At 38.1% G+C, this 18,239-nt stretch overlaps 1 protein-coding gene across 4 annotated transcripts in view; it reads right to left on the bottom strand.

Moving 5' to 3' along the window:
* Positions 1–406: 406 nt before the first annotated feature.
* The window catches only part of edc4.S (enhancer of mRNA decapping 4 S homeolog), a 78,727-nt gene continuing 60,894 nt past the window's right edge, over positions 407–18,239 (bottom strand). For all 4 annotated transcript variants that reach the window (XM_018260407.2, XM_041561082.1, XM_018260406.2 and 1 more), the window contains 6 exons: positions 13,841–13,956; positions 12,668–12,833; positions 10,420–10,606; positions 6,067–6,286; positions 2,546–2,709; positions 407–1,083 (listed from right to left, as the gene is read on the bottom strand). In XM_018260407.2, the coding sequence (XP_018115896.1) occupies positions 891–1,083; positions 2,546–2,709; positions 6,067–6,286; positions 10,420–10,606; positions 12,668–12,833; positions 13,841–13,956 (1,046 nt within the window). In that variant the 3' untranslated portion in view covers positions 407–890. The remainder of the gene's footprint in view (positions 1,084–2,545; positions 2,710–6,066; positions 6,287–10,419; positions 10,607–12,667; positions 12,834–13,840; positions 13,957–18,239) is intronic.

The raw sequence follows: 18,239 nt of genomic DNA, 5'->3' as shown, positions 1-18,239 counted from the left end.
CCCTCAGGTGCCTATATAGAAAGTATGGAGCTGTATACATGACATTTAAATTCATTATTCTTTACTGAAATAGAGCCAACCTCTTCCAAAGTGCTGTACAGAAATTATAATATTGTTCACATCATTCCCTGCTCCAGTGGCAACCTATGTTTACCATGACATTCACACAAACTATGGGCCATTTTTTCAGGAGCCAATTAACTTTCTTGCATGTGGGGGAAACAGAAGTACCATATGAATCCCACACAAGCACAGGGAGGACATATCCTTAAAGATCATTCATTACCTGGATAAAATTTAACTTCTGACCCCAGTGCTAAAAATGTCATTCAAAGATGAGTCTTGTCTTAAGACAAGATGAAACCAAAGAACTTTATGGTTTTGTTTCGTGAAACAGGTAGCCATGTTAGAATGAAAACAATGCTTTATTGGTATGGATACAGGCACAAAATAACACGAGATAAAATTCAGCCTAACAAATATAAACTTTTCAGATTTCTATGACTTATTTAAACTTTAAAAGAAACCAAATTATTGTGAAAACATCCTAAACAGCTTAGGAGCATATGGAGACAGCAATGAATCTGTTGAACATACCAGACTCTGTAATATAATTGCTAAAGATATATAATATCAAACAGGAATAACAGGAACATGAAGTAAAAATCTGTGTATAGATTCAAAATAAATGATACAGCTCAAGTGAGAACTGGAAGATAGAAAACGCTTTTAAATCAGTCAAAAGACTTGGAATATTACACATGGCAGGACGTATACTAAAATAAATGCTTTCATTTTTCATCTCAACCAGAAAAAGAGATGAGATTGGGAATTGCCTGAACATGTTTGTTATTTTGGGTCTTAATTAAATATATTCATTACAGGAATCTCTAACTCAGTGTAGGAGTTGCCAGTCCTTGTAGCATTATCAACAGACGTCGAGCAGGCTTTTGTAAAGCATTCTGAGGTTCAGCTTGCATGAATTGGTAAAGTTTCTGACGCACTTGACTTAAAACGGTCCCCATGTGGTCTCTAGTCACAGGATCGCTGTGATCTAAATGCATCACTGCTTCTTCCACATAACTAATGACAAAAAAATTGTAAGGTGTTAAACAGTAGCAAAAGTAATATCGTATGATCAGATGATGAGGGCTTCCACAGTTGATAAAGAATCTGTGATCCTGAGTGATACAAACACATGCACCTAAAGAATAGGTTCTCAATAAAAAGAATTTCAAAAGAAAAAAAAAAAAAAAAAAAAAAAAAAAGAATAGGTTCATAGGCGGCTGGTAATTTTTTAGTTTGGGAGGCTAAAAAACATTAAGTATCTATATGTTATATATGCTTTATACTATAAGTAGACTTAACAACAATATTTTTTTTTCATTTTTGTCACACAGATGAATCTTGATAAAGTTAGTAAAGTTACAATTACTAAAGTAAAAAATGCAGTTTGTAGTAGTACAAAGTAATATTAAAAAAACGTTTCCTTTAAAATGTAAACTTTTTCTATTCCATTCGGTTCCATAGCTTTGCCTCTGTATGAGCAGTTAATGATCGATTCCATAACTTGTCTCTCGATTATTAGGAAGTTTTATAAAAATCTACAATTCAATACAGCTATGCGAAACCTTGCAAAGCAAACTATCGCTTTAGCTCCCATATACAGCTATGTTGCATAAATGAGTAGCAGTGTGCTTATTAAAAGTTATGCTCCACACCTTCTCTTGCTCTCTGCTTTAGTTTCCTAGAACAGAGGATTAAGCTCCATGTAGCCTCTGTCCCTGCTAGGCGACCACTTACACTGGGAAGCAGGGCAGGGTGGAGCAGTAAAGTGGGAGCATAGGAACCAAGGAAGATTGAACTACTGGGACAGCAAGGTGGCATGCAACATGGATTATTACGGTCTTAATCTTGCATACCTTCTCCATCGCATCCCTAGGCACAGAACCCCTGCTCTCTCCCTGGTGCACAATAATGCAGGCATGTTAGGGTACATTTACAATGGACTAGGCTTAGCCTCCCCAAGCCTTAATTAAAATTCACTTATGCACAGGTTGATATTTCTTAATTTAAGGCAAAAATTTATCATCTATGGGTTATCAATCTAGGTTATGTGCCCCTGCTCTGCTACAATCACTGCAGAGCTGACTGCCCAAAAATGAAAAGTTAAGCTAATGGCCTCCTTCTCAGAAGTTACCTAATGCAACACAAAACTGACTGTGCATGTTCCATAGTGCCATGAAAACAGTCCCAGATATTCTCTTTGCAGAGGAAAATGCCCAGTGCAACTGTTTATTATTTTTAACACATTAATAATTATAACTACCTACATGACTTGAAAATAACTAAAAAATAATATCTACCTAAATTACATGTACAAATATTTCCTATATCATACATGTACATAAAGAAAAAAATGCTACTGGTGTGTTTTCAATTGATTTCAAAGTATTGCCCTTGCTATATATGGAGCAAAAACTATATGCAATGTGCACAGGACTTTGCCTTACAAGTTAAAATTATTACCTTTAAATGTACTTACTTGAGCTTAATTTCAGTACGACTGCCAATGTCAAATGATAGTTGCTGAATTAGGGACAGGAGGACAGGCTGTGTGAGAGGGCATGGATGTTGCCCAAATACTTGTTGTGGGTCTACGGTCTCACAAACATAAAGGATAAGATTTAGGTCTGAGGCTGTCAGTGCCTGTGGAAATAAAAAAAGGTCAATTGCTGCATACGAAAGGTTCTTTTTAATTACCCTATTAAAAGAAAAGTACAGAAAAGAGATTAGATAAAGAGCTCTTGTGCTTTATATTACTTATCATTTTCTTCTCAAAGTTTGCATATGCTGTGAAAAGTAACTTGCTTTTTAAAGATAATGCTATTAAGTATATATAGAAGCAAATATTTTTGGAATCAGTCAAATATCAAATGTGCCACAGGGTAAGGTCACACTGGGCGATTCGGGGAGATTTAGTCGCCTGGCGACTAATCGCCTCGTCTTTGCGGCAACCAATCTCCCTGAATGCCTTCCCTCACTCTTGCGCTGGGTAAAATTAAAAATCGCCGGCGCTAAGCACATGCGGCGATTCGTTTACCGAAGACGTCTGAAGTTTCCTTGTGAGGCATCCTTTTTTAACACCCTTTTTTAACACAATCACTTCATTTCGGGGGCTTAAAAGCAATTGGACAAATTAAAAAACTGAAAATAAAATGTTAATTTCTAATACTTGGTTGAAAACCCTTTGCTGGCAATGAAAGCCTGAAGTCTAGAACTCATAGACATCACCAGACATCATCTCCTTTTTAATGATCTGCCAGGCCTTCAGTGGCTTTCAGTTGCCGTTTGTTTGTGGGCCTTTCTGTCCGAAGTTCAGTTCAACAAGTGAAAATGCAGCTCAATTGGGTTCAGAGCAGGTGACTGACTTGGACATTCAAAATTATTCCACTTCTTTGCTTTAATAAACTCCTGGGTTGCTTTGGCTGTATGTTTTGGGTCATTGTCCATCTGTATTATGAAACGCCTCACAATCAATTAGCATTTAGCTGGATTTGAGCAGACAGTATGTCTCTGAACCCCTCAGAAATTATTCGGCTACTTCTGTCCTGTGTCAATTCATCGATAAACACTAGTGTCTCAGTGCCACCGGCAGCCATGCCCGTCCAAGCCATCACACTGCCTCCACCATGTTTTATAGAGATGTGGTATGCTTTGGATCATGAGCTGTTCCACGCCTTCTCCATACTTTTTTCTTGCCATCATTCTGGCAGAGGTTGATCTTGGTTTCATCTGTCCAAAGAATATTTTACCAGAACTGTGCTGGCTTTTTTAGATGTTTTTTTTTTTTTAGCAAAGGCCAATCTAGCCTTTCTATTATTGATGCTTATGAGTGGCTTGCACCTTGCAGTGCACCCTCTGTATTTATTTTCATGCAGTCTTCTCTTTATGGTAAACTTGGATATCGATATGCCTACCTCACAGAGAGTGTTGTTCACTTGTTTGGTTGTTGAGAGGGGTTTCTCTTCACCATGGAAATGATTCTGCGATCATCCACCACTGTTGCCTTCCGTGGACGTCCAGGTCTTTTTGCGTTGCCGAGTTCACCAGTGCTTTCTTTCTTTCTCAGGATGTACCAAACTGTAGATTTTGCCACTCCTAATATTGTAGCAATTTCTCGGATGGGTTTTTTCTGTTTGTGCAGCTTAAAGGAATTGTTCAGTGTAAAAATAAAAATTGGGTAAATAGATAGGCTGTGCAAAATAAAAAATGTTTCTAATATAGTTAGTTAGCCAAAAATGTAATGTATAAAGGCTGGAGTGATTTGATGTATAACAAGTCAGTCAGGACAATACTTCCTGCTTTTCAGCTCTCTTGGTTTACACTGACTGGTTTACACTGACTGGTTACCTTGGTTACCAGGCAGTAACCAATCAGAGACTTGAGGGGGGCCACATGGGTCATATCTGTTGCTTTTGAATCTGAACTGAATGCTGAGGATCAATTACAAACTCACTGAACAGAAATGTACCATGTGGCCCCCCTTCAAGTCGCTGACTAGCTCAGAGTTATAGAGCTGAAAAGCAGGAAGTTGGATTCTGGCTGTTTTATTAGACATCTGTTCACTCCAGCCTTTATACATATACTTACATTTTTGGCTAACTAACTATATTAGAAACATTTTTTATTTTGCACAGCCTGTCTATTTACACAGTTTTTATTTTCACACTGAACTATTCCTTTAAGGATGGCTTGTTTCACCTGCATGGAGAGCTCCTTTGACCGCATGTTGTCTGTTCACAGCAAAATCTTCCACATATAATCCCCCCTCAAATCAACTCCAGGGCTTTTATCTGCTTCATTGATAATGACATAACGAAGGAATTGCCCACACCTGCCCATGAAATAGCCTTTGAGTCAATTATCCACTTGCTTTTGAGCCCCTGAAATGAAGTGATTGTGTTAAAAAAAGGCTTTAGTTCCACACATTTTTATGCAATCTTTTTGCTCAACCCAATGAATTAAAGCTGAATGTCTGCAGTTTAACTGAGTTGTTTCATTTAAAATTCATTGTGGTAATGTACAGAACCAAAATTAGAAAAAAAGTTGTCTCTGTCCAAATATTTATGGACCTAACTGTAGTCGCCCGGCGATAAATCGCCTCTTCCTGCCAGCTAGAATCTAAATCGCTGGCGGGATGGCACTCGGAGTGCTTCGTTTTCCGAAGTCACCAGAAGTTTCCTCGTGAGGCAACTTCGGAAAACAAAGCGATCCGAGTGCCATCCTGCCGGCGATTTACATTGTAGCAGTGGGAGGCAGTTCGGGGAGATTAGTCGCCCGCCGATGAAGAGGAGATTTGTCGCTGGGCTGTGTCTCTGCCCTAAAGCAGAGACACAAAAAGGACTATAACCTGGACCATAGCTTTTGACTGCACTGCTTTGTGAATGCATAGAGAGGCTGTCTAGTTTCTTGGTCTGAAAGTTAAGAGTATAAAATGGAAAGCATCACTTTCTAGCCAAGTACTAATAAGAATTGAAGCAGCAAGAAGCAGATGTAAATAAAAGCAATCCCATCACGATTTAGAAGATAACCACAGTAGATGGTTTATAGTGATATTATTTTATTGTTCCTTTGAGAATGTAAAAATCAATCTTGATATCCTTTATGCCTACTTATTGCCCACCACCAAGGGCTATGTTGCCTACAGCTCCCTATCCAAACTGGTGCAATGTAATTTTGACTGCAACTCCACAAGAACACAGTAGAGCGGACAGGGACTATTCCAAATAAAGTAACAAAGTAACAGGGAATTCTACGCTGCTCACTAGATCAGGGTCAGTGCCCATAGTGTGACAAGGATCAAAACTTCCTTACAAAAATAATAACATATACCCAATAGTCTTTGGTAGGCAGTTAAAAGGATTTCGCCCAATGATCCTGGTGACTTTTGTGCCTACAGGTCTACACATCATATTTATGTAACTTGAATGGTTATATCCCCCCACCTTAACTGACACATATTCCCAAATTGCAATGAGAACATTTGCTAAAAGAAACATGTACCTGCTGGAAAGCCTGGTTGATTTGACCTTGCTGCATAAGCTGCAGGATGTGTGTCTGCTGGGAGTGAAAATCCATATGTGAGGACGGGACAGGTGTTCCTGCTGCAGATCTCATAGCTTGCATAATACTGGATGTGACAGCTGCTTGCTGCTCTTTCATAGCATGGCTCACTTCCTCCTTGATGACTCTTTGTACCTGTGATAGGATAGAGTCCTGCATGCTGCAAAACAAACAACCAAAATTAATTTTTGTATTATATGTTTTTGTATCAAATTCACTTGAAATCTGACATATACATTGCTTACACTGCAATTGTTTATATTTATTAATGAATATTTTTTGTGTGTAGTGGGCAAGATTATATCTAATAAAAGAACTTAACACAGAATTCATCTCTAAGGTTCCTTCAGTTAAAACATGTTAAATTAAAACAAGTGGCGTTTATAACACAACAATATAAAACTGTGAGTATAACACTGTAGTATACATTTTGGTGCCATTTGTTGACTTTTTGAATTTACTTTGGGTGTATATGGTAGTCGTGTCCTTATGTAAACCCATATACATAAGAAAAGTTGCATATGCTGGCATTCTCCCTACAATAATACAATTGACTTGTTGATTATCAAATACAGGATACCCCCATCCTTAAACATGATGACCATAAAGCCTGATTTTGCCTACCGTATGTACTGGTTGGAAGCCAACCTCAATAGAGAGAGTTGAGATCCTTTTCACTACTTAGGCAAAATGTATTCAATTTTACCTCCCTTACAACAACAAGAAATTTTCCATGTCTATAGATTCACTACTTAGTACATATCCAAGGAGCTGGCAGGATACAATCCATTAGTTAGAGCACCTTGTATATTACTTGACTATAATTGGGAAAGGTCGCAGTGTGTAGACGAACCCCATCTTCATTGTATAAATGCTTGTGGCAAAAATAAAAATATTTTTTTAAAAATCCACATGCCGTTAAGTTTCCCTTCCTGTGCTCTGCAAAACCAGGAAGTGCAAAGTGAAACTGGTTTATTTTTCTTGTTTAGTGCAAGAAATAACATAAAACATATGTATTTCTTAGTTAATACAAAAGGCAAAAAGTATGTTCAGCACATGCCATATTTGTTGCACTTGTGTTAAAAAGGGTGTATACTGTCCATTTAAAGGAATTTTGTTCGGTTTGTGTTAACAGTGGTGAACTGAATGCATGTTTGTCAGATGCTGGTAACAAAAAAGAAGCATTTCAAAATATTAACAGCATGAAAATAGGTGTGCATTTTCATAAAATATATATTATATTTTACTCAAAAACCGCAACATTTAAACGAACAGCACAGCCCCAAAATCCTTAGTTAGTTTTTTTTAGTTTTTTTGTCAAATTCACATTTTGCCTGCATTCACGTATAACAAAATAAAAAAACAAAATATAACTTTAGAGGGTATTATTCTTTAAGACGTTACTTAAACATCTAAGTATAGTATACTTAATATGGATTGTTCTAATGTGTCTCAAATAAGTCCCCCCCCGCCCACAAAACCTTATATTTCCAAACTTATTGCCAACTTAGGTCCCACTGACCTTTGCAAAGATTTTCTTGAGAGCCAAGCAAGAAGCATATTGGAACCATGTCTTATCAAAGAAACATGAAGCTTTGTTTCATACCGGCTAAAAAAGGCAGTACTTGCAGGGTCAGAGATGATTCAGAAGCTGGTTGTGTGATCCACATATCATAGCTTAGTCAGAAATAATAAGATAAAAATTGCCAGACACAGGGCTTATTAAGGTTTTGCCTGCACATCCCCTTACATTGGGCAGGGAGGGTTTGGCCACAAACATAAAGTGCAGTGACATCAAGGCAAAACTTTTGAGTAGGAATGAGGAGAAATTGCAGGATATGAAAATACTACAAATCGGTGCAGCAAGATGTAAATACTCTACTTCACAAGGCCCTTGACTCTAAGCTACTGGTACTCTGAGCTTAAGGAGAACTTAAAGGGGAAGGAAACCTAGTCGGCACAAACCCCCCACCCCCCCTCCCGTGTGTTGCCCACCCTCCCTCCTCCCCCCCTGGCCTACCCGTCCCGCTGGGCAAATGCCCCTAACTTGTTACTTACCCTTCTGCGCAAGTCCAGTCCAGGGAGTTCACAGACAACATCTTCTTCCACGCGATCTTCTTCCTGCTTTGAACGGAGTTTTGGCGCATGCGCAGTAGGATAATTTCGCCAGTACGGATCTACTGCGCATACGCCGTTCAAAGCAGGAAAAAGATTGCGTAAGTAACAAGTTACAAGGGTAAGTAACAAGTTAGGGGCATTTGCCCAGCGGGACGGGTAGGCCAGGGGGGAGGAGGGAGGGTGGGCAACAAACGGGAGGGGGGGTGGGGGGTTTGCGCCGACTAGGTCTCCTTCCCCTTTAAGCTCAACTAAAGAAGGGCAGAAATTGTACATTAAGGTTTTGGCTTCTATACCAACCCAAGGCAACCACAGACCTTTAGCAGCAAAGATCGGTGCCTCCAGAATTGCACCAGCAGCTCCCCATCTTTGTTTCTGCTGATTTAATGCACATGCTCTGTGTTGCTGTCACTTACCTGAGTTTAGGGACCGACTCACAATACACTGAATATATATAATACAAATGTCACCATATAAGGCTGATTAGTAAATCAGATTAATGGTACATGGCAGCTCAGAAACCAACATAATCAGCCCTGAAAGGATCAGTTTATATGACATTCTCATTTCCATCCTCTTTTTCTGCTTGATGGTTTGTGACAACCCCTAAGCTTAGCTTCTCAACAGCTGCTCAAAGCCCATGTGAGCATGTGAGTTTTGTAGACACACCTAACAAAATCCAAGATGACAAATTCCTGTGACAACTTTGAAAGCCTGGATCATTACTATTATAGAGATGCTGAACCTTTAAGATGGGTCAATAAGTTCAATATATAATACAGGGTATGGGACCTGTTATCCGGTAATCCATTATTCAGAAAGTTTCAAAATATGGAAACAATGTCTCCCATGGATTCCTTTTTATCCAAATAATCCAAATTTTAAAAACTGATTTCCTTTTTCTCTGTGATAAAAACAAACAGTACCATGTACTTGCTTCAAACTAAGATATAATCAATCCTTATTGGAAGCAAAACAGGCCTATTGGGTTTATTTAATGATAATGACTTTCTAGTGGGCTTAAGGCATGAAAATCCAAATTACGGAAAGATCCATTATCTGGAAAACCCCAGGTCACAAGCATCTGGACAAATAGATCCCATACCTGTATATGGCATTTCTAGCCATAATCATTTTTAGGGTTTAGGTCTCCTTTAAACTTTCTTTACATTTCTTTGTCCTTAGCTTATGCATTTTTGTAATGCTTTGTACATAATAGAATTAAGGCATTTACAAACAATAACCTTTTTAATCTCATTTTAAACAACATATTACATCCAAAATATTGGATTTGCTACAAATAATATACCATTCCTCTTATTTCATGGGGATTTTTACCCTTTTAGAAGCAGGTCTTTGTATCATCAAGTTTATATCCTTACTGTGATCTCGCTACCAAAGTTGCAAATGTACAGAAGGTGAGGTCTTACTAAGGATGTGTAAAGGCAACCTTATGATTTCAGCGTTACAAATCTATGACTTGAAAAATGCAAAGATTTTGACCATGGTTGTATCGGAAACAATATATATATATATATATATATATATATATATATATATATATATATATATATATATATATATATATATATATATATATATATATATATATATATATATATATATATATATATATATATATATCTCTCCACTTATCGGCACGCACCACTCAATGCAAAAAATTACCGGGTGCTCACCAAAATCCTCATACTCCACCAGATGAAAGCACTCACGGGTCAGTCATATGAGTACAAAAAGCAAAATTTATTCCAACAACCACATATCGATATATATATATATATATATATATATATATAGTAGTTGACTATATGTATTTTGTGGTCACACCCTCATTGCACCCCCGCCTAATGGTTTTTTAAAAAATAGCGGTGAGCACAACTTTCCCTTGTTTGTTATATATATATATATATATATATATATATATATATTACCACAAATACAATTGATTTTTATAACAGTAATACTGAGTAATACTATTAGGATTAGGAAGATAAGGTATATTGATGTAATTGATTGATGTTATTATAAATGGAGTTTTTCTGTCTATTACTAATAGAAAATATTTTAGATAATATTTTTTGGCAGGGGAAAGTTGCTAGCAATTAAGCCACAAATTCTAGAGTTATGCTGCATTTGTTCAAAAAGTATACAACTTACTTTCCCACTGCAATGTGTAGCTGGTGTTGAACTTCAGACCGTACATTGCTAGTAATATTGGAAGCCAGCGTGTCTGTTATGGTTTGAAGGGAATCTACCATCTGTTGGAGCTGTGTAACCAGAGGGTCACGTGTTTCCTGCTCATTTATTTTTCTGCTTCTCAGATGAGCTTCCAGCTGTTGCATATCTGTATCAAAAGTTAAAAAAAAGTGCACCAAATCTTGCTTTATTAGCAAAATGAATGAAGTTTTGTGCAATATAAATAAATGATTATGATTAGCAACAAGAAACCCTTGACCATGCAGGACTTTAGTGTATTTAATTTTTTTTTCCACTCAAAATTCAAACTGTTCACATATATTGTGCAATTAATTGCAGAACCTGAAAAAAGGAACTCAGGCCATTTTTGGTAACCCTGTTGGACATAATGCTACCCCATGTGCAAAAAAACAGCTACGGGGGGCTACATTTCATTCTTCTTATGTTTATAAGATAAATTCTGAAATTAAATTGTTGAACATTTTTGAAAATTCTAAATGCCTACACAACAGGATTGTCAGTAATGAGTAAAGATTATCAAACAAATTAACTGATTAAAAAAAAACTGATGGTGAATATTGAAAAAACTCATCAAATTGCAGAACAGAAAGCACAAGAAATTACCAGAGAATATAATTTCCATGGTAAATGGAATGTATATCATCAAAAGGAATGTATAGCATGTGTCCAGACCTACAGCCCGCAAACTAACAAGATTAAAGAAATAATCTTGAAGAATTGGCATATACAGGGGGATGATCCTTAATATGGACTTCTGTTCTCTGAGAAACTAGCATATGCTTTTCTTTTAAAAAGCAAAAACAACAGTTTGGTAGATGCTGCTACACCTAAGCCTTAAATGAATGATTTGCATTTCATTTAACTTTTAATATGTTAGAGAATAGCTTATTATAAATAAGTTTTCAATTGCCCTTTATTATTTTATTTTTATAATTTTTAAATTATTTGCCTTCTGATTCCAGCTTCCAAATGGGGCTCACTGACCCCCATCTACAAATCAAATGCTCTGTAAGGATGCAGATTTATTCTTACTTTTTATTACTCTTCTTTGTATTCAGGCCCTCTCCTATTCATATCCCAGTCTCTTATTCAAATCAGTGAATGGTTGCTAGGGTAATTTAGACCCTGGCAACCAGATTACAGAAGCTGTGAACTGGAGAGTTTCTGAATAAAAAAGGTAAATAACTTAAAAACCACAAATAATAAAAGATAAACACCCCTTTAACAGAACTTTTGCATGTAGGAAAATTTCCACCTATAGCTAATGATTGCACTTGCTGGCAGGGCCAGGACTAGGGGTAGGCAGAAGAGGCACCTGCCTAACGCGCAACGACAAGGGGGTGCTGGGCAGGTACCTGTTCAAGTGTCTTCTGTCTACTCCTAGTCCATGTTCCCAACCCTCCTTTCTCTCTTCTCCCTCCCTCCCCTCTGTCGCTCTCCCTTTCCTCCCCTCCATTGCTCTCCCCAGGGGGTGGTCAGGTTGCTGAGGGCACTCAGTAGGCTTGGCTTGGCCCTGCTTGCTTGAGTACCTTTGTAGTCTATTATATGAAATCTCCATACTGATTGGGTTATGTCTATAACATAAGTCTGACAATTAAGTTCCCTGTTACCACATCATTGGTCTAGGAACATTCTTCTAATATTTTAAAGTGTGATTGTGATGCATTGTGGATTTGTTCTATGAAATACTTTGGACTGGTGTATCTTTATCAATAGACTGACATGCCCATTACAGACTTTGTCTGAAGTGACTTGCAAACGCATGCAAGATATGAAGTTGGGTTGGACACATATCTATTTAATCTAATTCAATATCTGGTTGCCCAAACCAATGAAATAGTGCAGTGATGTCAGATTTGTACTCTGTCAGATGTGACACAAGAATAGACTGTAAATGGAGTGGTTTGTCTTAAATTGTGCACTTAGGGATTACTCTTTTATGAGCAGTGCCAATGACAAAAGGAATGGAACATTTATTCCTCCATTTTTGATCTGAATAAATTAACGTTGGAAGAATCTTGTTTGCAACGTATTCCTGGACTTGTGAGTGTTTCTCTTTGTTTAACTGGAATTGTCTAAATGGTTTAGACCCAGCAGTTATACTCGTAAGCATTACATACATAATATATTTATTGAGGAAAATTGCCTGTTATTGTATAGTATGTCAATCAGAGAAAGAGTTTCTTACATTCCTGGGTGCCTTGCTTGAAACTATTGTTTATTTGCTGAAACATGGACTGACAGCTCCTCTCAAAGGCAGGAAGTACAATACTTTGAAAAGCTTCTCTGTATGCAGACTGAATCACTGCTTGAAGAGAATCTGCAGCTACTCGACCAATTGCATCAGTAACATTCTGGAAAAAAAATTAAACATGAATTACTGGTGGCCTTCTAGCAGCAACTTTTGAGTTTTACCTGGAAGAGAAATTATACATGATCACATTGGAAAATAATTAGCAATTAAACCAATAGTGACTAACCCAGAGATGTACTTTAGGGAAATATATATCCTTTCTTATGTGGTACAAAGTCCAGGGGGAGGGCATATGTCCCTACTTGACCATATTTGTGGATGCCCATGTTTTCAACACTTCAACATTAGGAACAGCATACATTCAACATTAAGTGAATCAAACCACTCCAAGCAGAGCTGTAGGCACACTGCTAATAAAAACACATTGCAGTTTGTTAATTACTGCCTGGAGCTGTTTAATTCACTAAATATTGAATGTGATTACGATATTTCAGGGTGATACACAGAAACCGAATCTACAGCTGTATGGACATAAGCTACTCGTGTCTGAATCATAATCTTTATTTCATTAGGAACAGCATACCACAGTCTCTGCTTCCAGTAAAAAAGAAAAACATTTGCATAGAAACAAATAAAAATGTAATTCCTACAGCCTAGAGGTGAGGCCTCTTGCTTTTTCACAGTTAATATCTGAATTACCTAAACTGCTCAGTTGCATATGTTGCCAGTTCAAAGCTATCTCCATTCCAATATTTATTAATTACATATTTCTAGGCCACACCTGCCAATCTATTTGAGCATGATCTAAAAATCTAAGAGCATTCCAAACCTGCTCCCTTCCCACCAATAACTACTCAGTGAGCTGCAAACTGCATTGTGTGCGTTAATACAGGGGTTCAACATGTTCTGTGAAACTACAGTCCCACTTCCTCAGGAACTTGTACTTACAAAATCGTACGATTTGTAGCAAATACTCATGACTCTTGTATATTATAGATGTATTATATATATATAGAAATATCAATCTATATACATATAATAGATCTTTCAACAATGGTATGAGTAGAGGGGGGTATATATTAATATAAAGTGTCTTCTAAAACTTACTTTTGATTTAACCATTTTAGTGACATTCTCCTTCAGTACGCCTTCTACAGCAGTAATTTTTGCTGCAACTGTGCTAGTTAACTGTGCTGTTACTGGGTCCAAAGTCTTTGAAATACCTGTAGCACACACAAACAAAGAAACATGACGATACATTGAATTCCTTTTGGCTACAATTAATGTATATGTAAAAATAGTAAATAAACTAATTGTGGCACTTTAAGCTTGAACCACATCACCACAACATTATATTACTTTAGTTAGTAAAAGAAAAAAGTACCAAAAAAGGCAATGTTGGCATATTTTGAAAAAACTGTTCGCGTGTGGATGGACGATTGCTATAAAGGACAGACTTAAAAACAGCATAGGTAGAATATCTGTTAAGTGCTATCAATAGATTTGTGTTTTGCTGTGTTGCAGGGCATGTGTGATGATTACAATAATCCAAAGTGTTTAAGTGCTATGTTGTGCTATTTTCTGTTAATAGCCTCTTCTAGCCTTTTAACTATAAACTGGCCTGCTTCACCCCATTTTCCACATCCATCCATAAAGGAGCTCTCTAAGACAGGTGTGCTCTTTAGACTGGGTGCAATAAGCTACTGTGGTTCAGCTTCATTTATTAACAGACAAGGACACAAAAGGTCCTAAACAGACAAGGATACAGAAGGTAAAAGTTAGAAAAATCTAAATAACTTGCAAACCAAAAAAAAAAATGAAGTGCAGATTCAAACAGAAAAGCAGTTTGCTCATGAAAGACTAACTTTCCCAAAAATATTTCAAACACTTAAGTGGGAATAATGCAGAGTTAGTGCCACTAATAGATTACATTGCATGAATCATCAATGGGGAACTTTTAACGTGAATACTTCTGTATAGTATCTTGTTAGATTCAAAGGTTTGATATGCATGCTTATTTAACTGGTGTAAATAGGACCAAGCACTACTGGTACCAGTCACATGTACTTGTCAAAGGAACTAACTTACAATATATGTAGACAAGTGTCACAAGTCTGGTGCAGTACAGTGTAGACTGGTAGGCAATACAGGAAGATGTCCAACTATGAAATATCCTAAAAATTATTACAGGCTAGGGAAAGTTTCGAGGTTTTTAAAGACTCAGGAGCACTGTAAGACACGCGATATATTCAGATCGTTTTCAGATATCTATACAGAATACAGCATCTAAGGGGTTAAAAATGGGCTAAAGGCTGCAAAGTGAACATACTTTCTGCATTAGGCACAGAAAAACATCCGCTGAATTTATTTTCCTTTATTCTAAGGCTAATGCCACACAGGGCAAAAACTAGGCCCACTGAAACTTGCCATGTGCATGCAACACAGGCCAATGCAATGGTTGGGGTCTAGACAAGGCAAGAGGCTGCATAGGTTAAACTGCTGAAAATCACAGGCTGAGTTTTAGCACATGTGGCATTAGTCTAACCCCTGTAGTGAGTTTGTGCTACAACAACCTCAGCTTTCTTTTGCTAATATGTAAATAGTTCTGCATCTGCCTGGTTTGTGCCATACAAAAGACATGATATGGTTTAGGCACAATTTCACATTGACATTCATATTTCTTATAATTTGTGGTTTGTATGAATCAAACCTTAACTTTGAGTAAACTAAAACTTAGCAGATTTTAGAACAGTTATTTGAGTCCAATGTCCTGGTTATTTTGCTGGGCAAATTTTCTTTAGCAAACACAAGTATGCTACATCCTCAAAGGGATACTTTCATGGGGAAAAATGTTTTTTTCAAAAACATCAGTCAAAAGTGCTGCTCCAGCAGAATTCTGCACCGAAATCCGTTTCTCAAGAGCAAACAGATTTTTTGTATATTTAAATTTGAAATCTGACATGGGGCTAGACATATGTCAGTTTCCTAGCTGTCCACAGTCATGTGACGTGTGCTCTGATAAACTTCAGTCACTCTTTACTGCTGTACTGAAAGTTGGAGCGATATCATCCCCTCCCTTTCTCCCCCCCCCCAGCAGCCTAACAACAGAACAATGGGAAGGTAACCAGATAGCAGTTCCCTAACACAAGATAACAGCTGCCTGGTAGATCTAAGAATAGTACTCAATAGTAAAATCCAGGTCCCACTGTGACACATACAGTTACATTGAGTAGGAGAAACAACAGCCTGCCAAAAAGCAGTTCCATCCTAAAGTGCTGGCTCTTTCTTAAAGCACATGATGTTCTTTGGGTGCCAGAACCGCACTGCCTAGAATACAAAGGTGATGCCATTATCGTTTTTTCCTGATAATAATGATGAAGATAAATCTGACATGTACACAACCTGTGCACGGCAGTAAATGCTACAAGACCTTATCAAAAGTCGTAGTTGTAGTTGTTGTTCCAAATGCTCATGGATACGTCCTTTTGCAAGTACTTTCTGCTTGCTATATAACTGTGCACTCAACATACAGCACAGTAAAGTCTAAAGTCATATAACTCCAAGACCTGATTATCTAAAAACAGAGGTATATACCCATGACTATAACATAAGCACTCCCTTCTGCATAGGAGAGCATTAGAACGTTACCTGTGGAAAAAAATCTAAAAAACTTTGTCCATTTAATATAATATACAGATATCCAATAAAATATTTTTAAAGAAAAGAAGATAGTATATAAAACTCTTGAGACTCATTTTAAGATGGTTTGGTATGTTTTAAATTGGGGTTGTCCTTTAGAAATGTGTTTTGTCTAATGTTTGAGTGTAGTGCACAGTAAAAGCCACGCAGCCTATAGTATCCTCACTGGCCCTATGTCTTTTTACTCCAAACTATGAAATAGCAAAGCCATACTAAATTAGCTGTTTTGTACAACATTTCTGAAAATCATTTGACAGGTGCATTTATCTTTTCTCCCAATAGGAGAAAGGAATAATGAGACAAAATGTTTACAATCAGATGGTTTTTGCAAAATCTCTCTTGCCATTTTCAACCTTAGTTATTACATAATAATTTAGAAATTAATGAAGGCGAGGGAGATAACAGTAAAAGGCAACAATACTGAATCCTACACAAAAGACTTTTGCAAATAGCAAACAGAAGCCCAACAATAATTAGAATGAAAAGGGGACTTTGTGATACTCACCGTTAAATCCCTTTCTCTGGGGATGTCTGTGGGACACAGGGACCCTGGAGTACAGCATCCACCAGCAGGAGGCAGGACACTAGAGAAAAGGAAGAAGACTCCTCTCCTCCCTGCTGCTATACCCCTTTACCACTTCCTGATTGCTTTCATTTTGTCTAACAACGATAGGTAACTAGCAGAACCTAACTATGTACATATGAACTAGGCAGCAAACACAATCGAGAGAGGCCCGCTTCCTGGAGGGAAGCACCGTGTCCCACAGACATCCCAGAGAAAGGAATTTAATGGTGAGTATCACAAATTACCCCTTTCTCTGTTGCATTCTGTGGGACACAGGGACCCTGGGGACATAAACAAAGCTGTCCCTTCTATCTAGGGCAGGTAGAGGAGAGGCCACAATTTTTAGAAGACGAGGCCTGTAGCACCTTTCTGCCAAAGCGCACATCAGATGCTGCAAAGACCTTGAAACTATAGAACTTTGTAATGGAGTGAATGGAGGACCAAGTAGCCGTACAGCAAACTTGTTCTGCTGAGGCTTGGTTTGCTAAAAGCTCAGGAAGTACTGCCCCCCCTGGTAGAATGAGCTGTTCTCTGCAGAGGTGGAGACTTCCCCCGTGCCACATAAGCTAGCGAATGGCTTCTCTAATCCAGCGAGAGATGGTGGCTTTGGATGCCACAAGATGCCATAAGGGCCTGATGGAAGAACGAGAAGAGCCTGTGAGGATCTGATTTCCCTAGTATGGTCAAGGTAAAATTTGTGTGCTCGAAAAGGGTCCTCTTTAGGGGTGCGTGGCTTGGGACAGAGGGTTGGAATCATTAATGAGAAATGCGCTGACCACTTTAGGGACAAATGAAGGGACAGAACAAAGCACTGCCCAGTCGGAATGAAACACCAAGTAAGGTTGCTGACTTGAAAGGACCAAGTTGAGGTCCCAGGGTGGTAAGGTATAACCACGGAGGTGTGTAACTCCCTGTAGGAACGTGCAGACATCTGGTATGGTGGCTAGGCGCCTCTGAAAAAGAACTGAGAACGGACCCTTGTCCATGCCAGTTTGTAAGAAGGCCAGGACTTGTGGAACCAAAAACTTGTCGAATGGAGTGTTTCGCTGAAGACACCACTCCCGTTAGGTCTTCCAAACAAGGTGGTAGGATTGTGCAGACACAGGTTTGCAGGCGACCAGCATCGTAGAAACCACTGGGGAAGAGAACTATTGTCTCAAGAGCCACGCTGTCAAATTGAGAAAGCTCTGATCCGGGTGGCAAATGGGACCCTAGGAAAGAAAGTTTGGAATCTGCGGGAGT

Source organism: Xenopus laevis, chromosome 4S, assembly GCF_017654675.1.
Source record: "Xenopus laevis strain J_2021 chromosome 4S, Xenopus_laevis_v10.1, whole genome shotgun sequence".
Classification (NCBI taxonomy): Eukaryota; Metazoa; Chordata; class Amphibia; order Anura; family Pipidae; genus Xenopus; species Xenopus laevis.
The sequence above is the reverse complement of the archived record's forward strand: the minus strand, read 5'-3'. Positions and strand labels throughout refer to the sequence as shown.